Source organism: Gracilinanus agilis, chromosome 3 (assembly GCF_016433145.1).
Source record: "Gracilinanus agilis isolate LMUSP501 chromosome 3, AgileGrace, whole genome shotgun sequence".
Lineage (NCBI taxonomy): Eukaryota > Metazoa > Chordata > Mammalia > Didelphimorphia > Didelphidae > Gracilinanus > Gracilinanus agilis.
In genome coordinates this window covers 418,586,790-418,610,418 of record NC_058132.1, presented here as the reverse complement: position 1 = coordinate 418,610,418, position 23,629 = coordinate 418,586,790, and the positions used below count along the sequence as shown (strand labels likewise).

The following is a 23,629-nucleotide window of genomic DNA, read 5'->3' as shown; positions in this document are numbered from 1 at the left end:
TTCAGACATTCCTGACGAAAAAAAGCAGAACTGAAAAGAAAATGTTCAAATTCAAAGGTCAAGAGAAGCGTAAAAAAGTAAAGAAAAGTGAAAACTTAGGAATTTCAGTAAGGTTAAATTGACTACATTCCTACATAGGAAGGTGATAATTAAGATACTAATGATATCTGTGATACTTGAAATACTTAATGTACTTGAACTACTTAGGAAATTTATTAGAGCAGTGAAAAGGAATATACAATAGGAAGAAGAAAGGGAATAAGTTGAGTAGGATGGTATGGTATCCAAAAATGAAAATGAAAAAGCAAGGGATGAGTAAGAAGAACAAACTGGGAGAAAAGAAAGAAGGGGTAAATTATTATCCATGAAGAGGCACATAAGATTTACTACAATGGAGGAGAAAATGGGAGAGGGTTGTGGGTAATTCTTCTCATTGGAATTAGTTCAAAGTGGGAATAATATCCACATTAAGTCATCTTTAGAAAACCTACCTTATTCTGTAGGGAAGTAGGAAGGAAGGAGAAATATGAGAATGGGAAGGATGGTCAAAAAGACCCGTGAACTAGGGGAAGCAGTGGTCAGAAGCAAAATGTTTGTGAACAGGGAAAGGCCAAAAGGAGACAGAAGGATAAACAAAAGGTAAATAAGATGGTGTTCTTTCATGAAATTAGTAATCATATAACTGAATGTGAATGGAATGAACTCATCCATAAAACAGAAGTGGATAGAAGAATAGATTAAAAACAAAGACTCCCTCATTATGTTGTCTATATGAAACATTTAAAGCAGAGAGACACAACACACACAGAATAAAAGTAAGGGGCTGGAGTAGGATCTATTATGCCTTAGCTAAAGTAAAAAAGGCAAGGGTACCAATCCTGATCTCCCACAAAGCAAAAGTAAAAAATTGGTCTAATCAAAAGATAAGGAAGGTAATTACATCTTGATTAAAGATACTATATATAATGATAAAATATCAATAAAAAACATTTATGCACCAAATGACATAGGATCCAAATTCCTAAAGGAGAAGTTACATAAGTTAAGGAGGAAATAGACAGTAAGACTTTACTGATTGGGGACTTCAACCTTCCCTTTTCAGTAGTTCCCTTTTCAGAATTAGGTAAATCCAACTAAAAGGAAACAAAGAAATTCACGATGTAAATAGAAGTTTGATATGATAGACTTCTGGAGAAAATTGAATGGGAATAGAAAGAAATACACATTTTTCTCAGCTGTACATGGTACCTTCATATTACCAAAATTAACAATAAAAGGGCATAATAACCCCATACCAAGTGTAGAAAAGCAGAAATACTGAATGCATCTTTTTCAAACCATAATGCAATAAAAATTAGATGTAAAGAAAGGGCAGCAGAAAGACAGACTAAAAATTATTGGGAAACAGTCTTATCCTAAAGAATGAGTGGGTCAAAGAAGAAATCACAGAAATAGTCAACATTTTTGTTAAAGAGAATGACAATGAGTATACAACATACCAAAATTTATGGGATGCATACTTCAAGAAAATAGAGAAAGAGTAGATCAATAAATTGGGCATGCAACAAAAAAACTAGAAAAAAAATTTTAATCCTCAAACACCAAATTAGGAAGGAGAGATTGATAAAATTATTAACTAATAAAATATGGAGCTGGTTTTATGAGAACAATAAAATAAATAATCCACTGGTTCATTTGATTTAAAAAAAAAGAAGAAAACCAAATTAACCAGTATAAAAAATAAAAAAGACAAAGACAACTAATGAAGAAGAGTTATTTGGCCCAGTTATCTGCCAATCTGATGATCTCAGTGAAACAAAGGAATATTTACTAAAATATAAACTGCCCAATTAACAGAAAAAGGAATAGAATTCTTAAACAACCCCATCTCAGAAAAGGAAATTGAACAAAAAGAAATTGAACAAACTTTTTTTAAAATTTATTTTTTTAGAAAAATTTGCTATGGTTACATAATTCATGTTCTTACTTTCTCCTTCATCCTCCCCCCCCCCCAATCTCTCCCCCAGCCACACATTTCCATTGGTTTTAACATGTGTCATCTATCAAGACCTATTTCCATATTATTGATAGTTGCACTGATGTGGTTGTTTCAGGTCTACATCCCCAATCATGTCTGCATCAACCCATTTGTTAAACAAACTTTCAATGAATTCCCTAAGAAAAAATTTCAAGGGCCAGAAGTGAATTAAATCAAATAATTTAAAGAATAAGAGACTCCAACGCTACATAAACTATTAAAAAGGTGAAGAATGAATTCTTCCAAATTCCTTTTATGACAGATATGAAACCAGAAAGAAAACTGCAGATGAATATCCCTAATGAATATCAATGCAAAACTTTCAGGTAAAATTCTAGGAAAGGTGATAAATGGCATCTATCTAAAACTATTTGCAAGCATTTTTTGTAATGGGAATAAGTTACAGCCCTTCCCCATAAGATCAGGGGTGAAGTAAGGATGCCCATTATCACTATTACTATTTAATATTGTACTAGAAATGCTAGCTATTGCAATAAGAGAAGAAAAAGAAATTGAAGGAATTAGAAAAGCAATGAGGAAACAAAGTTAGTACTTCTTGTAGATGATAATAATGTGGTATACTTAGAGAAACACAGAGAATGGACCAAAACTGTAGCAAAACGATGAACAACTTCAGCAAAGTTGCAGGATATAAAATAAACCCACATAAACCATTAGCATTTGTGTTTACCATCAACAAAGTCCAACAGCAAGAGATAGAAATTCCATTTAAAATGACTAGACAATTTAAAATATCTGGAGGTACTACCAAAGCAAACCAAGTAACCATGAACACAGTTCCAAAACACTTTTCATACAAAGTCAGACTTAAACAATTGGAAAAACATTAATTGCTCATGTGGAGGTTGAGCCAATATAATTGAAATGACAGTTTTACTTAAGTTAATTTACATATTCAGTGCCATACCAATCAAGCTACTCAAAAAATATTTCATAGAGCTTGGGAAAAAATTCATCTGGAAAAACAAGGTCAAGAATATCAACGGCATTCATGGAAAAAAAATTATGAAGGAAGGCATCCTTGCTGAACCAGATTTCACACTAAAAGAGAATCATCAAAACAATCTGGTACTGTCTGAGAAATAGAATATATAGTGGATCAATGGAATATAGATTAAGAAATCAACAGAATATTAAATGACCATAGTAATCTAGTGTTCAATAAATACAAAGACCCGAGCTTTGAGTGCGGAAGAAGTCATTTGATAAAAACTGCTGGGAAAACTTTGAAATCAGTATGGCAGAACATAGACCAATATTTCATACCATATACCAAAATAAAGATGAAATGAATTCTTGATCTAGAAATAAAGGGCGATATCATAAACAAAACTAGTGAACATGGAATAATTTACCTGTCAGACCTATGAATAAGGGAAGAATTTATGGCCACATAAGACAAAGAGAAACATCATGAGAAACAAAATTGATAATTTTTGATTACGTTAAGTGTTTTGTACAAAAAGAACCAATGTAAGATTAGAAGGGAAACAAAAAACTGGAATAATTATTTTATAGCAAATGTCTCTGGCAGAGGCCTCATTTTTCAAACATAGAACTGAGTCAAATTTGTAAGAATACAAAACATTCCCCAGTTCCCCAAGACATGGTCAAAGAATATGAATAGGCAATTTTGGAACTATCTATAATAATGAAAAAATGTTCCAAATCACTATTGATTAGAAAAATCTGATATCATCTATCAGATTGACTAACATGACCAAAAAGGAAAATGATAAATGTTGGAAGGAATATGGGAAATTGGGACACTAATATACTGGTGGTGGAACTGTGAACTGAAAAACCCATTCTATAGAGCAAATTTGGAAGCATGCCCAAAGGACTATAAAATTATGTATACTCTTTGACCTTCTACTGGGTCTGTGTCTGAAAGAGATCAGAGATAGGAGAAAAGACCTTACTTGTACAAAAGTTTTTATTAGCTTTTTGTAGTGGCAAAGAATTGGAAACTGAGAGGTTGGCTATCATTTGGGGAATGGATGAACAAGTGGTATGTCATTGTAAAGAAATACTATTGCTGTGCTGGCGAATGCTTGGCATATGTGCCCCAATGCACTGGATGGGGCTTCCTCCTTCCCACTTTCCACAGTGCCTGGGGAAATTTTTCACATGCCCCACCTCTCTTCTACAGCCCAATGCAAGCACTTCCTCCCCTGTCTGGGATTATGTGGGGGGCTCACAAGTGGCTTCAGAGTGCACGTTGGGTACACAATTTCTAAAAGGTTTACCAATGCTACACTATTACATCATAGAAAATGACAAAAAAAAATGAATAGAAGTATATAGAATAGAAAGACATATGAATCGAAGCAAAGTGAAGAAAGGAGAACCAGGAGAACAGTGTTGCAGTTAACAGAAATATACAATGATCAACTGTGAAAAACTAAATTGTCAGCAGTGCAAAGTTCCAATATAACCCCAGGGACTCATAATGAGAAATAGTATCTATAGCCAAAGAAGGAACTGTTGGGAGTCTGATTGCAGTTCAGAGCCTGCCATCCTTCAATTTATTTCCTTCATGAGGAATATGGAAATATGTATTGCATGACAGCACTGGTGTAATCTACATTAGACTTGACATCAGGGGAGGAAGAGAGGGAGAGAATGTGAATTATGAAATGTCAGTAACTGTTGTCAAAAATTGTTTCTACTTGTATTTGAGAAAAATAAAGTTAAGCACGTCCCAAAAAAACTAAACAGAGACCTGGACTTGATGGTATATACCTGTAATCCCTGCTATCACCTGTATCTAAGGAGTACTGAGGAGGTATGGACAGTGGATTGTCCAATCTTAGGAGTTTTCTGAGATGCAGTGGAGCTAAGCTGCTCAGGCATCCTGACTAAATCTGACACAAATGTGGAGATCTCAAGGGGAAAGGTTTGGGAGAAGCACAAGGCTGCCTAATAAGAGTGAACTGAGCCATGTTCAGAATGGAGCAGATTAAAACTGTAGGTCAACAGTAGGATATAGCCTAGGAATCGCCATTGCCCAGGCAGGATAGGGAAGTCCCATCCTCCAACACTCCCCCCACAAGAAACTATTGAGTAGGGAAATGATGTGATTCTGTATGCTGTGTGTGTGTGTGTGTGTGTGTGTGTGTGTGTGTGTGTGTGTGTGTGTGTGTAAATCCTTACCTTTTGCCTTAGAATAAATACTAAGTATTGATTCCAAGGTAGAAGAGTGGTAATGAAGGTAAGGTGACTTCCCCAGGGTCTTACTGCGAGGAGGTGTCTGAGACCAGATTTGAACCTAGGACTTCCTGTCTCCAGGCCTGACTCTCTAGCCACTGAGCTACCCAGCTGCCCCTGATTCTAAGTGCTATTAAGGAAAATCATTTTAGCAGCTTTGTAGAGTTTGGATTGGTGAAAAGCCTTATTGGATCTCTTATGATTTATCTTGTTTATCTTTTTATGCTTCTCTTGAGTCGGGTATTTGAAAGTTAGATTTTCAGTTCAGCTCTAGTCTTTTTATCAAGAATGTTTTGAAAGATCTCTATTTCATATGTCCATGCCTCCACTCAACCCCCCGCCCCCCCAAGGATTATATTCAGTTTTGCTGGGTAGGTGATTCTTGGTTATAGTCCTAGCTCCTTTGTCTTTTGTCCTTTACTATGTTTTTTTTGACTGACTTCAACATATTTGAATTGTTTCTTTCTGGCTACTTGCAGTATTTGCACTTAACATGGGAAGTCTGGAATTTGCCTATAATTTTCCTGGAAGTTTTCATTTGGAGATTTCTTTCAGGAAATGATTGGTGGATTCTTTCCAATTTCTGTTTTACCCTCTGGTTTTATAATATGAGGGCAGTTTCCCTTGATAATTTCTTGAAAGATAATATCTAGGCTCTTTTTTTTTAATCATAGTTTTCAGGTAGTCTACTATTAAGATTATCTCTCTCTTGGTTCTATTTTCCAGGTCATTTGTTTTTCCAATGAGATATTTCACATTTTCTTCTTTTAACTTTGATTGTTTCTCGATGTCTCATGGAGTCATTAGCTTCTACTTACCCAACTCATAATTTTTAATACATTATTTTCTTGAGTTTGCTTTTGTATCCCTTTTTCTATTTTGACAATCCTACTTTTTGAGGAGGTCGTTTTCTTCTATTCTGCCTTTTAAGGAGTTCTCTATTGCATTTTTGTGTATCTTTTTCTATTTGGTCAATTTTGTTTTTTAAGTTGTTCTCATTATTGGGTTATTGTACTTTTTTTTACCAATTGGCTTATTTTGTTTTTTAGGGTATTCTTAAGTATATTGTTTTGTGCCTCCTTTACTAAGTTGTCAATTCCCTTTTCATTATTTTCCGGCATTACTCATTTCTTCAGTTTTTTTTTCTCAATTCTCTTATTTGATTTTTAAAATCTTTTTTGAGTTCTTCTAGTGATTGTTTTTGGGCTTGAAACCAATTTATATTTTTCTTGGAGCCTTTGACTTTGTTGTTTGTGTTTTGGTTTTTCCGATCAATCACCAAAATAACTTTCAATGTTGAGTTCTTCTTTTTGTTTGCTCATTTTCCAGCCGTTTTTTTGTCTTTGAACTTAAAAAACTATTACAGATAAGCTCCATTACTGTGGTGAAGCTTCCAATTCTTTGTGCAGCTGCCTTCAGAGCTAGTGCTGTGGATCTATTTGCTTTCAGTTCTTCCAAGATGGTATGATCTAAGAAGAGGTGTCTTTAATATTCTCCTGGCCTGTGATCTACTCTTTCAGGAACCATAAGCACTCTTTTCCACCCTGGAACTGTGACCATGATCTGTTCCCTTGAAACCTCATGTGGTTGGTGCTAGTGCTCCTTATTGCACTTAGCCTGCTACCCAAATTGCAACCTGGATTTTGTGTATGGGTAAAGTGTCTTGTGCAGGTGGCAAAGGGATCTCTGTAATCTTCCCCTGGTCAGTTGTTTGGCTCCCCAATTTTCTATGGCCAAGAGCTCTGGAAACATTTGTTGCTCATTCAGCCTCCTCCATGACCTGTTCTGACTTGGAGGGTGGGGCTTACTTTGGCATGCTGATCTGTGCTCCACTCCCACCCTGGTACAACCAACCCCACTTGCCAACCTGCTAACTTATCTTGTTCTGAAAAATTGTTTTCCTCTTATGTTTTTGTGAATTCTGCTGTTTCAGAATTCATTTTAAAGTGCTATTTTAACGTGCATGGTAATTCGATAGAGATCAGGTGAGTCTGTGTACTTTCTCCACCATGTAGGCTCCATCTTCCCACTTTTCCTTTTCTACTTGAGTCAGTTGAGTTTGGTTTCTCTTTAGTTCAGGCTTATGCTTCTTAATTATTGGCAATTCTCATTTTATGTAAATTTGATTATATAAAGAATTCTGAAAGAAATCCATATCCCAATTAAAAAAAAACAACCTATGTTAACTTTACAGTATTGTGCTCTCCTTCTACTTCTACCCTTCTCCTTGGTATTCCATGGCCTCCCAACCTCCCCACCAAAATAAAAAGGAAAAGGAAATAAAATCCTCTAAGTGAAAATAGAACAGACTCATAGAGATTACCATTGCTGCAGCCAGATGAGAAATTTGTCTGGAGACCTCCAGTATGGATCAAGAACACCCTTGCACAACTCTGCCGCACCAGCCCACTCACTGAACTCTCACATGTCCACCTTTTGGTCCTTCCACACTAGAGTATCATGTGTCTGCCCACCCTCCTTCTTTAAGTTCTTCCTCATGGTTCCAGCTAGGACCCCACTTGGCTGGCCCTGGCTCCAAATGTTTCTTCCCCAGCCCTTGCTTTATTGTTCCCGCTAGTCATGGTTGCTTGGTGGCATTGATTAGAATTCTTCAGTCTTTCAAATTGTTTTCTTTAGCATATTGTTGCTATTTTATAAATTGTTTTTCTGATGCTTCTCTTTTCACTATATTTCAGTTCATACAAGTCTTCACATGTTTCTTTGAACTATCCCTTTTATAATTTCTTATGAAGCAACAATATTCCTTTACATTCATATACCATAATTTCAGCCATTCTCTATGTGAAGGATTAGTGATTTTTTAAATGACTGTTTCTTGTGATTACCAAAGAAAAGCCAAAGAAAAAGGACTAATTAATTTATTTCCCAAAAGTCTGAATTTAATTCTTATATTGAAGAATATGAAGAAGAATTTTAAGGAAATTTTATCAGTATCTGGAATAAAGTAGATGATATGAGACCAGATGATCTGAAAAATGAAGAGGAATCATCTTGGTTCCATAATCTTTCCCATAGACAAAAATATTATAAATCATATATCTCCTTATAGGTTCTGTCAGTGAGTTGTATATATTTAATAATTTTCATATTTGGTTATTGAGAGAAAGAATTACTAAAGGGAAAAGAGGTTTCTACAGATTCTTTAATAAGTACTTAATACATTTGGGTAAGGGCTTGAGCTAATTTAAAGAAAAAATACAGGTTTAATGAAAAGGAAACTAATTTTATCCCTAGATTGCTATGTAACTCAGATGATTTTATATATATATAATGAACAAATTTTAACTGAGACTGAAAAGTAAGGGTTGACAAAGGCATGAGGTTATCCAATCTTCATAAGTATATGAGACAGATTATCTGGCCTCTTCATACTTGCAACATGCAAAGCAAACTTGAATGTTAACTCTTTGGTACTATTTATAAGAAGTTTCCTTTTTAATATAATAGTTTGATAGTCTTTCCTGGAACTGGACAGTGTTATGAATTTTGAAATAGTAAATAAGAAATGTAGCACTTATCCTTTGTTTCAGATGTACTATGGCTTAGTGGAAAAGGCATTAGATTGGAGGTAGGAGATTAAGGGTTCTAGATCTAACTTGTCACTTAACAACAGTTGTTTGAAAAAAGTGTTGTGGAACCAGATGGCAGAGTAGCAGGAAGAAGTATAGTGAAAATCCTCACCAAAAGTCCACTCATTTTAGAGAACAATTTGGAAGTATGTCCAAAGGGCTATAAAACTGTCCACCCTTTGCCTGAGCATACCACATTCACTCCTAGGTCCATATCCTAAAGAGGTTAAAGGGAAAAAGACCTATAAATACAAAAATATTTATAATAGCTCTTTTTTGTGTAGGCAAAGAATTGGAAATTATGGGGATGCTCATCATTTGGGGAATGGTTGAACAAATTTTGGTATATGATTGTGATGCTATAAGAAGTGAGGAGTGGAATGGTTTAAAAAAATCCTGCAAAGATCCATATGAACTGATACAGAGCAAAGTGAGCAGAACCAGAAGATCACAGTATCAGCAATATTATAAGAATGATCAAGTATGAATAACTTAGCTGTTCTGATTAAGATGATCCAAGACAATTCTGAAGGATTTATGATGAATACTTTCTACTTCCAGAGAGAACTGATGAACCAAGTGCTAACTGAAGTATAATTTTTTTACTTCCTCTTATTTTTCTTGGCTTTTTTTTGCAGTATGTATAATATGGAAATGTTTTCTGCATGATTTCACATATACAACTGTTACCATATTGCTTGTTTCTGAATGAGTGGGAGAGGGGCCAAAAGGAGGTAGAGAATTTGAAACTCAATTTTTAAAACTATGTAAAAATAAATAATAAAGTTTAAAGTAAGGAATAAGGTAGGGGAGAGCAGCAGACACTTGAACCTCACTCTCATCTACATTGGTCGAAGGTGGGAAGAATACTCCCCATCCCTATCACGTTTGGTACAGTTGGGTATATTTCACTCAGTAGAAAAATAGGAAGAAAAGGGAGAAGGGAAAATTGGAGGACAGAAAAAAAGACATTCGTTTTAAGCAGAACAAACTTCACAATATATCAAGATGTTTATATTTCTTTTTGAGATCAAATAATGGAAATGTGAGGGGAAGGGTGCTTATTAATTGGTGGGTAGCTGAACAAGTTATCATATATTAATATGATGGATTACTATTGTGATGTAGAAGTAATGAAATTATGGTTTTAAAGGAACTTGGGAAGGAAGACTTACATGGGCTAAGGCAGAGTAAAGTGAATAGAATTATAAGAACAATTTATACATTTAATAACTTAGAAATTCTGATTAACATAACATGAACCACAGTTTCAGAGGATGAATCTCACACCCATGCTTATATACATAGAGCTGATGCATTTTTTCCCTTTTCGATATGGCCAATACAGAAATTTATTTTGCTTCAATATACATATTTCAAGCAGTGTTCTTTTTCTTTTGTCCTCAAGAGTGTAGGATTTGGGGAGTGGAGGATTCTGGAGGGAAAGGGGAAGAGAAAAGGCACATTTTTGTTGATTGAAAAAATAAAATTTAATTAAAAAAAATAATTGTGTGATCCTGGGTAAGTTACTTCTCTGAGCTTGTTTTCCTAGCTTTAAGAAATGTTTTTCATAAGATTATTTTTAAGGATCAAAAGAGATAAATATACTTGAAATGCTTTCTAAAGTCTTAAAGTATAATGTAAATATTCTACCATTATTGCATCTGATTTTAATAATTAGATTTCTGCTCAATTAATTCTGCCTGTTTTTTTTTCCAGACAACAAGTGAAAATCATGCACTGTATCCTGTTCCACTTGTACAACTATTTGCCTGTGTTAGCTGTGATTTGGCCTGTACTCTGAGTGCTTATTTTAGTTCTATAAGCAGCAATCTTCCTGTAAACCTAATCAGTGAATGGCATGAATTTTTTTCTGAAGGCATACACAGTTTACTTTTACCTCTTTTGGTGAAGATTACAGGCAAGTAAAAAGTGAAATAGTTGATGGTAACATGATATTCATGAGATTTATCCAGAAAATTCTCTTTAGATTTATCTTTTAAAATTAAAGACTAAAAGAAATTGAAATATTATAAATGAAGTGGTATTAGAAGGATAAGCTGAAGAATGTCAAGAGAGAGGTAGAAATTATAGCTGCTGGTGGCAGCAAGCAAGGCACGGAGACAAGAAGTCCTGGGGTCAAATCTGGCCTCAGACACTTCTGGCTATGTGACCTTGGGCAAGTCACTTAACCACAATTGACTAGCCCTTAACACCCTTCTGTTCTGCCTTAAAATCAATACATAGTGTTCATACTAATACAGAAGGTAAGGGTTAAAAAAAAATAAAAGGAGAAATTATAGCAGTTATGTTGCTTTTTGCAACATTCAAATAATATAACTTGAGTTGAATACACATATGAAACTTAGAAAATTCCTCCCCAAAACAATACAATAAGCAAAAGTCAAGAAATGTCTTTTTTTTAATTATTTTCAACATTCTTTTTTTAAATTTTTAGTTGCAAAGTCTCTCATTTCTCCCAGTCTGCTCCATCTCCTACCTCCCCTCCCCTGTGAAATAACTTATACATGTGAAGTTATGCAAAATATATTCCCTATTAACTGTATTGGGGGAGAAAATAAGAATTATACTTCAGTTTGGACTCAGAGTTCATCAGTTTTCTCTGATGTTGGATAACTTCTTTTTCATTATGAATCTTTTGGAATTATCATGGATCATTGTATTGATCAGAGTAGCTAGGTCTTTCACAATTACTTAGCCTTTCAACTGTGTTGTGTTGCTGTGCACAGTGAACTAGTTCTGTTCACTTCACAAGCCTTTTGTTTCTAGCATGACAAAACTACTTCTCCCTCCTAGTAAACTTTTTTTTAAGAGGTTGAAATAAACAGTCAAGCATTTTTGCTAACTAGAAAGATTGTTTAACTTTCTAGTTATGTCAAATGTTTTGTTCTTGGGAGGTGCCAATTTGGATGGAAATGTTGTGAAAAAAGTCTCTTGCTTATCAAAGATTTTAGACCATGCATGTTACACAAAGTTTTTTCCAAACCATTCCTTTCCTTTTGAGGTCAGCAGTATATGAATAGGTCCTTGTTGAAGAAAAAGAAAAGGAGGTGGAGGACGTCCTTAAGGAAAGGCATCTTGATTCTATCCAAAGGTGCATATATGGGTCATTTGGTTGTTTAGGAAATTTCAAAATTCTTTTGCTTTTTAAGGTAGGGAGGCCTATTATTATTATTTCAAATAAAAGAAACATTGGATTATAACTGTTGTTAATAAAGGAGAAAAGTTGTTAAAAGGTTGATTATTCAAAGTATAAGTTAGATTATAATATTGCTTTTCACTAAAAATGATTGAAAGATTAAGATGACTAATAATAATATCTTAAGTCTTAAATAGCATGTCTTAACTGAGTATAGGACTTCTTAAAAAGAATTACTAGCTTCAAAACATAATTAAAGGCCATAATATTGTATTTGTATTTCTAGGTAACAAAACAATTCATTGTATGTTTCATTTAGTTTATAGTAATAAAATTCTGCTGCTGTCTATTGATTTTTCTATCAAATATTCATTACAGTAATAGTTTCATGGAAGTTTTGGTTTTGTTTTGTTTTTCTTTTATTAGAAGAAAGCAAAGATACTTCAGAAACATCTTTTCAGAATTCAGTGCTGATACCTTTGGGCGAAACTCTAACATACATCTCAAAGGATCAACTGCTCAATCACAAACTCTCCGTTAGATTAACTTCTGACCAAAAGACAAACCTTCCGGAAAGGCTCCAGACTTTGTTAAATACACTAGCCCCATTACTTCACTTCAGAGCTAGACCTGTGCAAATTGCAGTTTATCATATGTTATATAAGTAAGAATTCAATTAATGTACTGATTGTATTGGGTTTTGTTTAATTTTCATCCTTTGAAAAATGTATATGTGTGTATCATTAGTTTTTTTATTTATTTAATAAGTTGGATAATTCAGATAATTTTATCTAAAGTGTTATCTAAACAGTGAAAAATTTAGAGAATTTAAATTTATGTGACAAAGTTTCATGCAATAAATTCATTTAGGAACTATATTAAATGAAGAAAGTGTGCTATACTTTTAATAATGTGGCACTAATTTCTTTAAGTTAGGATTCATTTTAAAATTAGTTTCTATTTTTAGGGAAGTTGCACTTAGATCTGTACTTTCAGTCTGTGTGAATTTTAACTATTTAAATTATTAAGGTATTTTAAATTAATAATGCTAACCAGAGTTCACAACAGTTTTGGGAGGTAGATGCTATTATTATCCTCATTTTATTGATGAGAAAACTGAGGCAGGCAGGGTTACATGACCTAACCAGAGTTACACAACTTATCTGATTTGAAATAAAATGTTCCTGACTTCAGATCTAGTGTCCTACTGACTGCACCACTTAGATATTCTTACTTTTAAAATAATTTTTAAAATTCATCGTAGAATTATTACAGAATTGGAAGGAGTCTTAGAGTTCATCTAGTGTACCTCCGTCATTTTACTGATAATATATGCTTGAAAGTAGTAGCCCTTATCAGTAAAATGACAGATTTCTTTTTTTTTGTTGCTTAATATTTCTTTTCTTTTTTTTTTTAAACCCTTACCTTACCTTACCTTACCTTCTGTCTTGGAGCCAAGACAGAAGAGTGGTTAGGGTAGGCAATGGGGGTCTCATTGAGAGCTAGGCCTAGAGATGGGAAGTCCTGGGTTCAAATCTGGCCTCAGACACTTCCCAGCTGTGTGACCCTGGGCAAGTCACTTGACCCCCATTCCCTAGCCCTTACCACTCTTCTGCCTTGGAGCCACTACACAGTATTGACTCCAAGGCAGAAGGTAAGGTTTTTTTTCTTTTTAAAGGAAACATTTTCTAAGGAACTTATTTTAAAAGAAAATTTATATAATATTAAAGATGAACAGTTACAGGATCATATGGGTTTAAAACATTCACATTGTCTACAAGTTAATATTTAGTAGCAAAAATGTTGAGTTTTTAGACTTGTTTTCCCTTTTATTTTTAAAAATACGGATATATTTTCTTTTAACATAGCAGATAACAAACATCCCAGTGAATGATTTTGAAAAAATGATTTGAAAAAGTACATTTCTAGAAAAATTGTTGACAGGAAAGGGGTGTGGGGTGTCAGAAAGGGAGAGACCTTTAACTTTAATAGCAAGGTTAAAAAACAAAATTTTGTTGCCTCTCTTTGTTGTGTTGACCTTATTTGCATTTGTGTATTGTATTTATTGTGAATATTTTATTGGTTATTCTGCTTTTTTTTTTCTAAATCACTTCATACAAATTCTAGTTGCATGGTGTCTTAAGCTATGCTACATGCATTTACATACTTTGGAAACTTTGTCCCCATGGATTATTTCAATTTACTGTTCTAATATAATCTTAAGTATAATTGAAGAAGCAGAAAAAAAGTTTTTAAAAGTAATATTTCTTCCTCCATCCCTTAGGTTGATGCCTGAATTGCCAAAGTTTGATGATGATGATCTTAAGTCATATGTTGATGAAGAAGAAGAACCTGCTTTGTGAGATTAAAAAAAATTTTAATTTAATTGTAGTTGAAACTTTTTAATGTCTAGTAGTTGATTTCAATTTACTTTATCATTATAATTATTAAGGTTTTGTGACCTAGAGTTTGTGACCCATTGTGAGTGACTCTTTGAACAAATATTAGTTAAACACTTTTGGCAAGGCATTAATACTGAGAATACAAATTGATATAAGCAAGAGACTGCCCTTTGGCCCTCAAGAAGCTTAGAATACAGTTGCAAGATAAACAGAACCATAAAAATAATAATAAAATATTTGAATAAAAGTTTTAAAAAATGTATTAAAAATTGTATTAGAAAATAACTGTTTTAAGCATTTAGAGGAACAAGTAATAATCTCATAGAATTCATAGATAAAGAGCTGGAAGGGACCTCAGAGACCATTTTAGTACAATCCTCTCATTTTACAGATGAAAAATCTGAGTCCCAGGGAATTTAAAATTGCCCACAGTTGCATAGTATGTGTCAACAGTGAGATTCAAATTCACATTTTTTAGTTCTATAGCCAGTGCTATTATTCCGTTGTACCTTAGGTACATGGGTAGTAAGTGAAGACATTACAAGAGAAATAGAAATGCCTGGCAAAGGAATAGCGTAATCATAGAATTTTAAAGAATTAATGGAATCTTTAGTCCAGATTTCTCACTTTTTGATGATGTGGAAACCAAGGATAAAAAGATTGTGACTTACCCCAACGCATCTACACATCTACACAGCTGGCAGACCAGTGGTGCAACCTAGGGTTTTTTTTGTTTTTTTTTTTTAATTGAGTCTGTGGCTCTTCCATATCATTATATACTGCCTTTCTTTCAACTTGCTTTAAGGTGATCTGGACTCATTGAAAATTTTTGAATCGACGTATGATGTGATTATAGTGGTATTTTAGAAACAGTTTTCAGGATAAAAATTGGTGGTAGGGAAAAAGATTGGAGGTGAGGTCAGGTTTTGACTGAAATAGTTTAATTATGAAGTAAGATGGGCTGCTAGTAGTGGGAATAATTTTGAGGGTAGTTGACAGGCCTCAAACCTGTTAGCTAGTGTCTACTTCAGGTATACAAAGTCTTCTCCCCATATTGAATGGGCGAATGAAAACAATTAGTTCCAATAGCCACAAAGATGGAAGCAGGTGCTATGGAGTACTTTTGCTCGGTTAAAAATCAGAGGTGGCAAGGTTATCCACTATATCCTGGGCCATCACCAGTTGCCTTGTTTTGCCACTGGATGTTGATGACTGGAAGAGAGACCGAGGCTGACAACTTCATTCACTTCTGCCTCCTTTAAATCCAGTTCTCTTCCAAGTCAAAACATCACCCCATGATGTCATTAGTCCTCTTTGAAAATGAAAGACAAAAGCAGTGGGAATAATGATGTGGAAAGGAAACTTTCTAATTAACAACTTATAATATTTAACCAGAACTCTTCTGATATTATAGTTAGATATTTTTCTTCTCTTAAAAAGCACATTATCCTCTTGAATGAAGTCAGACTCCTTCATATGCAACATACAGAGCTCATTTTTTATTCTTTCTTCTGTCTTTGCTTCTGTTGTCTTCTTGGTGCAAAATGCCTTTTTTCTTCTCTGGATATCCAAATTCTTCCAGATACAGGTCTATACCTTTAATAGGAATTTTTCTGTGACTATAAACTTCAGAATTATTTTAGACCACACAGTTTAACAATTCATATAAACTATTGTTTTCCATCAAAGGCAGATCCTATGTCTTGTATTTATTTTATATCCCCCATAGTGCTCAGCACATAATAGGCATTTAGTAAATTTTTATTGATTGCTTTTTTTTGTTTTGTTTTGTTTTTTTTTAATTTTAAACCCTTAACTTCTGTGTATTGACTTATAGGTGGAAGATTGGTAAGGGTAGGCAATGGGGGTCAAGTGACTTGCCCAGGGTCACACAGCTGGGAAGTGTCTGAGGCCAGATTTTAACCTAGGACCTCCTGTCTCTAGGCCTGACTCTCAATCCACTGAGCTACCCAGCTGCCCCCTGATTGCTTTTTGTTATAGTAATGTTGGCTTCAAGTGAAATAACTCCTTTTTGTTCTTTTGTAAGAATGAATTTAATCACTAGTAAGTCTCTGTCAGGATCTTTTGCTTATAAGCACACTTCCTTTGAAACTGCTTTCAATTCCATATGTGAAATAAGGAGTCAGAACAATTATGTTTTTTAATGAACACTAAAAACACTAGATAGGTTATCATAGGATCATAGACAGAAAAGACGTTAGGACCATAGACCATAGATAGGAGGGTCTTTTAGAGGTGCTATGCCTAAATTCCAACACTCTTATTTTAGAGATGAAGAAAATTCCAACACTCTTATTTTAGAGATGAAGAAATAGAGATCATGGAGGTTGAATAACTTGCCCAGTGTCATACAGGTACCCCATGGCAGATTTATTTTCTCTTTCTAAAGTCACATCAGATGACCTCACACTTAATAAGACAGCATGGAATAAGCATTCATAAAGAGCCTATTATGTGTTAAGCACTTTATAAATATTATCTAATTTAATCCTCACAACAACATTGCAAGATAGCTGCTGCTATTATCCCCATTTTACATAGGAGAAAACTGAAGCAAATAGAGGTTGCTCAGAGTCACACAACTAATGTCTGAATGAACTCGAACTGAAGTCTTTCTTATGAAGGTCCAGCACTTACTTGCTGAGCTACCTAGCTGCCTCTTATTTATTTGGATACTTGACACTTAATGTTAAAAGGCTTCAAAGGGAATGAATGAAAAAAAAGGATTTAGTAAATGATTATTATGTGCCAAGCTCTATCTTAAGAGTAGGGATAAAACTTACTCCTTAGATTAATTATTTAGAAAGGTCTTCCTTTTGTGTATCATCATATCTTCAGTTTTGTGATACGTGAATCAAGAAGAATTGGCCAGAAATGGCAATTAGATATAATTTCAGTTTTTTGCCATCAATTTGTTTCAATTCATTCTGGACTGTACATGTTGTATACTATCTATAGAAGGTATGCTCCTTGGAGGGCAGGGGCTATATCATTTTCAAATAGTTAAAGCGTGTTGGACATTTTTTGGTTGTTGCTCAGTTGTTCCCAGTATGTCTGTCCTTTCCTGACCCCACTTTTAGGGTTTTATTGGCAAAGATACTGGTTGGCCATTTCATTTTCCAGCTCATTTTTCAGATGAGAAACAGAGGCAAACAAGATTAAGTGACTTGCCCAGGGTCACACAGCTAATAAATATCTGAGGCTGGATTTGAACTCATGAACATGAGTCTTCCTATTTCCAGGCCCAGTGCTCTATCCACTGTAGCTGTCCCTGTTGTTGCACATAGTAGGCCCTTAATGCTACCCTACAGAAGAAGCACAAAAATAAATAAGGAGCTCCCATGTGTTGCACTTAATGTGCATTTGTTAAATTGAATTTAGTTTAATTATCAGAGAAATTTGTTTTCTTTTTCTTTTGTAGGACTAGAATTTCTTTAATAATGTGTACATAGATGGGAAATCAGTCTTATTCATTTCCATCTCATATCCCTTCTCTTCCCTCCCAAAAAAGGAAGAAAGGAAGGAGAGAAATAGGTGATTATGTAAAACCCTGAAAGTTTTGTGTTTACAGTAGGAAGGCATGGCACACTTAATGTGATATAGTAGAGAAAACAGTAAAAAAATTTTTTTAAACTCTTACCTTCTGTCTTAGAATCAATACTGTGTATTGGTTCCAAGGCAGAAGAGCGGTAAAGGCTAGCCAATGGGGGTTAAGTGACTTACCCAGGGTCACACAGCTGGTAATTGTCTGAGGCCAGATTTGAATCTAGGACCTCCCCTCTCTAGGCCTGGCTCTAAACCCACTGAAGTATCCAGCTGCCCCCAAAAACAGTAAATTTAAAGAGCCATCATTGGATATTGGGAGTTCTCACCTATTCCAACATTCTTCTAGCCTCAGGAAATTGGGAGCCAAGGATAGGACCATTCTCCTCTTGCCATGAGAAAAACATAGCTAGTAAATTGATCAGCTTTGATCTTGGAGATAAATAGTTTGAATCTTTCTTAGTCTCAGTGATTATAGCTGAAAGAGAAAGTTTCCAACTTTGCTTTGTGATAAAAATTAGATAATTTTTTAATGTGTAACTTATACAAAAAATCTATTCCTATCCTGATATTCTAAGCCTATGCCAATGGGTTATAAGCTTTGCCACTTCTTAGGCAAGCTAGCAGGCCTAATTAGGAATTTTATGTCTGTCATCTGAGAGCTAGCCAATGTAAGTTTTGGAAGGTTTATCAATAAGTTGCTTGCAAAGGGGTGAATTTTTTGACTATAGCAGCTCCAGAAGACTATCCATCAAATTTTAGAGGCATTGTAATTTATGTGAGTAGAAAGTACATACTAAACATAGAAAGTACATACATAAACATCCTTAAATAATTGAAATATATTATTCTTGTGATCATTATTAAGCATCAAGACTCTTTATTTTCCCTTCTTTAAAGCTACAGTAATTTAAAAAAAGGAAATAACCTTGTATTGTGATAAAAGCTTTGATTTAGAACTAACTAGTATTCACAGTTGCATAAATTGCCCATTAATTTGTATAATTGCATTGTATTTTGAGTTTAAAAATGTAACTTGAAGAGACTTAAGGACCAAGATAGCCGAGGCATTTAAATAATAGCAAATTTGGTAGCAAATTGGTTCTATAGAAATATTTTTATTTCATAAAACATTCTTCAATCTCTAATTTATCATTATTTCCTAGGTCACCACCTGCAGCTTTGATGACTGTCCTTGGAATCCTGGAAGATTTATTAGAAAACATTCTGGAGTGTTATCCTGTTGGAGAATTTGTAGTTATTCAGCCATTAAGTGAGGAGTTCTGCTATGTTTTGGGGTACCTCCTCACATGGAAATTAATACTTACCTTTTTTAAAGCATCTACATCTCAGGTATGTCCAAAATTTCACTCTGTCCTGCCTAATTCTATATATCCTACTAAAATAAAATAGAGAATATATTTTTTCATCTTTTCTGATAAACGGAAAACTTAGTTTAAACTTCCTCTTACCTCTTCTTTTACCTCCCTGTCCCTTATTTTTCTTTCCCCACCCTCCTTATTGCCCCTATTGTTCACTTTCTTTCATTTATTTATTTATTCTCCCCCCCAAGATTTTTTATTTAATTTAAATTTATTTTATTGTAATAACAAATCTCCACGTAAGTTTCCCAAATATATGATCTTTATTTTTTCCCTCTCACGTCCCAGAGTTGACAAGCAATTCAATCTGGGCTTTGCCACACAAAACATATTTCCATATTATTCATTTTACCCCAAACATATACCCAAATAAAAAAGTAATAAATTATATGCTTTCGTCTGCATTTATACTCCAACAGTTCTTTCTCTGGAGTGGGCAGAACTCTTTTTCATAAGTCCCTCAGAATTGTTCTGGGTCATTGTATTGTTGTTAGTAGCAAAGTCTATCCCATTTGATCATTCCACAATATTGCTGTTACTGTGTATTGCCTAGTTTTTCTTATTTTACTCTGCATCAGTTTATGGAGGTCTTTCCAGCTTTTTCTGAAATCATACTGTTCATCATTTCTTATAGCATACCTATTCTCTTTCTAATTCTTCCCCCTTTTATGGGAAGTATATTTAAATTGCATACTGCCCTAAGTGCCTTCAACATTGTGGAATTTGCTTTTTACACACCTTAATCCCTGCTCCAAGATGTTTCTGGAGGGAACAGTTGGATTTTAGTCTCTTTTTCTTTAGGATGGATGTAGCCAGGTCATTGTTTCCTTGCCTCCTAGTTCATCTCTGGCTGGGCTGAAATCACACTCTGCTGTTTTTAAAGCAGAAATATAGATACCTTAATTGACACATTATATAGGACTCTGTACCCAGTTTTACCAAGTCTGCATAAAGAGGAATGATATGATTGTCTTCAGTTCTCTGGAACTAAGACTGACCACTATATGGATGATATTAGAAAACAAGTCTTGTTTTATTAGTTTAGAGGTAAATAGAGAAGCTGGCTTGAGAAAGAATTGGAGTTTGAAGCAGAGCTGAGACAGTGTCGGTTTCAAATGTTGGCAGTTGTAGTGGTTTTTCTGGACAGTTGGTCTCTGGCAGTTCGCAGAGTCACACACAGAGAGAGTCTCCCTCTGAGGGCTTGAAGAGGTAACATCTTTACCTCTCTCTCTTACTGTCTGAGGTAGAAGGAAAGGAGGAAAAGACCTGAAGGAGCTTAGTGTTTTGTTTTTTTTTCCAACTTGGGAAACACTATTAATTACTGTTTTATAGATTGTTTTAACTCTGAGAAGACCAAAGAAAACCCTGGTCTTTGGTTTGAACTCTGAGTCCATTAAGGCTCAGAGTCCCAATTTGGTTCTTGCTGAGACTCAGCCAGCTAGCCTTTGTTATTTTTATAAATTGGAGAGGAAGTTAAGAATTACAAGGATAATAGTGTTAGTTTATTTAGAATAGTAAAAATTTGGGTTAGTCAGATCAGGAAGGATCCAGTGTAGTCTGTGGACACAGGAGAAGTGGTTCCTTGCAGAACCAGGGAGTTTTATTTGGGTGGAGTTAGAATCCCTTAGAGTTAGAAATCTTTTTTTATCCTCATATACTCTCAATAAACATTTTATTTTTCATAAAAAGTCTCTTTAGTGTCCTTGCACCTGGTCCTGAAGGGAAGTTCACTTATGAGCTTCACTTCACTGATATAAAATGAGGATACTTTGTGAGCATAGCAAGAATATCTAAAATCAGTTTAAAACTCATAATCAATCCATTGCCTACATTAGTTTTACAGTCGTCTTTTATTTTTACACCACTGCATTTAATCCAAATATTGATGTTTTAATTCTGATGGACTTGGGAAAAGGAAATCTAGAGAAAGAACAGTTAGAATAGAAATGCAGAAGAAAACATGATTTATCACTTCTTTATTTGGGTATATGATTTGGGGTTTTGGTTTTATAGGATTGTTCTCACAAATAATGAATAATATGGAATTGGGTTTTGAGTGATAATACATGCATAACCCAGTGGAATTACTTGTCAACTCTGGGAGAGGGAAGGAGGAGGGGAGGGAGACAGTATGAATCATGCAACCTTGGAAAATTTATGTGTAAATTCGTTACTAGAATAAAATAAAGAAAAAATAAAAATAAATATTGACATTTTAAAAGGAGTTTTCTTATTCACCACTATGATTGAATGTGAGCATTGTCCTTCAGGTTCTTTCTGTATTCTTCTGTATCACTTCATAGAAATCTTCTTTGTTTCTCTAAGTTCTTATATTCATCATTGCTTATTGTATGATAATATTCCATTCCATTCTTTTTTTTAACCTTTACTTTTTGTCCTAGTAACAATTCTACAACACAAGGGCAAGGACTAAGCAAATGAAGTTGTGACTTTGCCTAGGATCACACAGCCAGGAAGTATCTTAGGCCATATTTGAACCCAGGTTCTCCTTACTCCAGGCCTGGCCCATTATCCATTGTGCCAACTAGCTGCTCTGCTTATATTCTTGTATCAGTTTTTGGATCCATTTTCCTCAATCCACGGACACCTATTTTGTTTTCAGTTTTTAGCTTCCACAAAAAATTCTTTTTCCTTTTTCCTTCAAGCAGCTTATTCCATTGCTATTGAGATTTCAGTTTATTGAGTTTAGTGTATGTGAACATAGTTGAAAAAAATCAGTTAAAGCTGCCCAAAACTAAACTCAAGGGATGACTAATAATAGTTTTGTTTTTGTTTATATTTGCTTTTTTTTTTTTTTTTTTTGGTCTAGAGCCATTTAGCCTCTATTCTTAGAGAATTGCCTAAGGCACTGAGAGGAAAGCTATGACTTGTTCAAGATGGTACAGCCAATCTTTGTTATCAGTAGAACTTATATTCAGTTTTTCTTCACTGTCTCCCAGTTTGGCATTCTGTCCACTCAGCCCTGCTGCCTCTGATGGAGTGTTATATACATATTAAAAAAAAATGAAATACTATCTGTAAACAGTGTAAGTTACAAATGAATTGATAGAATTCTTTTTTCTGGTCATGACTGGTTGTGAATGGAAATATGAATTTATAAATAGTAAAAATACATGTTCTCTATCTCACATGTCTATCTCACAGTTAGGGAATTAAACTTTATTTGAGTAAGTAGAAGGGAAATCATGGTCAAGAAAAATTTAGTTTATTCTCCTGTCTTTTTTTTTATTAGACATTTATTAATATTCGTTTTTAATCTGTTTACATACTTTATGCCCCTACTTTCCCCTTCACCCCCCCGCTCTCCCCCCACCCATGGCCAACGCACATTTCCACTGGTTGTACCATGTGTCCTTGTTCAGGGTCTATTTCCCATTCATGTCCGCCTCAGCCCATGCATTCAAGCAATTGTTTATCTTATATGTTTCCTCTCCTGCAGTCCTTCCTCTGAATGTGGGTAGCATCTTTACCATAAATCCCTCAGAGCTGTCTTGTGTCATTGCAGTGCTGCTGGTACAGGAGCCCATTACATTTGATTTTACCATAGTATATCAGTCTCTGTGTACAATGTTCTTCTGGCTCTGCTCCTTTCGCTCTGCATCACTTCCTGGAGGTCTCTCCAATTTGCATGGAATTCCTCCAGTTTATTATTCCTTTTAGCACAATAGTATTCCATCACCAGCATATACCACAATTTGTTCAGCCATTCCCCAGTTGAAGGACATCTCCTCATTTTCCAGTTTTTTGCCACTACAAAAAGCGCAGCTATAAATATTTTCATACAAGTCTGTTTATCTATGATCTCTTTGGGGTACAAACCCAGCAATGGTATGGCTGGATCAAAGGACAGGCAGTCTTTTATAGCCCTTTGGGCATAGTTCCAAATTGCCAGCCAGAATGGCTGGATTATTTCACAACTCCACCAGCAATGCATCAATGTCCCGATTTTGCCACATCCCCTCCAACATTCATTACTCTCCCCTTCTTTCATTTTAGCCAATCTGCTAGGTGTGAGGTGATACCTCAGAGTTATTTTGATTTGCATTTCTCTAATTATTAGAGATTTGGAACACTTTCTCATGTGCTTTTTGATACTTTTGATTTCTTTATCTGAAAATTGCCTATTCATGTCTCTTGCCCATTTATCAATTGGGGAATGGCTTGATTCTTTATACAATTGCTTTAACTCCTTATATATTTGAGTGATTAGACCCCTGTCAGAGTTTTTCGTTATAAAGATT

General features: G+C 34.6%; 1 protein-coding gene across 1 annotated transcript in view; it reads left to right on the top strand.

Annotated features, from left to right (window-relative positions):
• The window catches only part of LTN1 (listerin E3 ubiquitin protein ligase 1), a 117,222-nt gene that overhangs the window by 78,241 nt on the left and 15,352 nt on the right, over positions 1-23,629 (top strand). The window contains exons 22-25 of the mRNA XM_044670278.1: positions 10,579-10,784; positions 12,453-12,683; positions 14,304-14,378; positions 19,152-19,338. Of these exons, the coding sequence (XP_044526213.1) occupies positions 10,579-10,784; positions 12,453-12,683; positions 14,304-14,378; positions 19,152-19,338 (699 nt within the window). The remainder of the gene's footprint in view (positions 1-10,578; positions 10,785-12,452; positions 12,684-14,303; positions 14,379-19,151; positions 19,339-23,629) is intronic.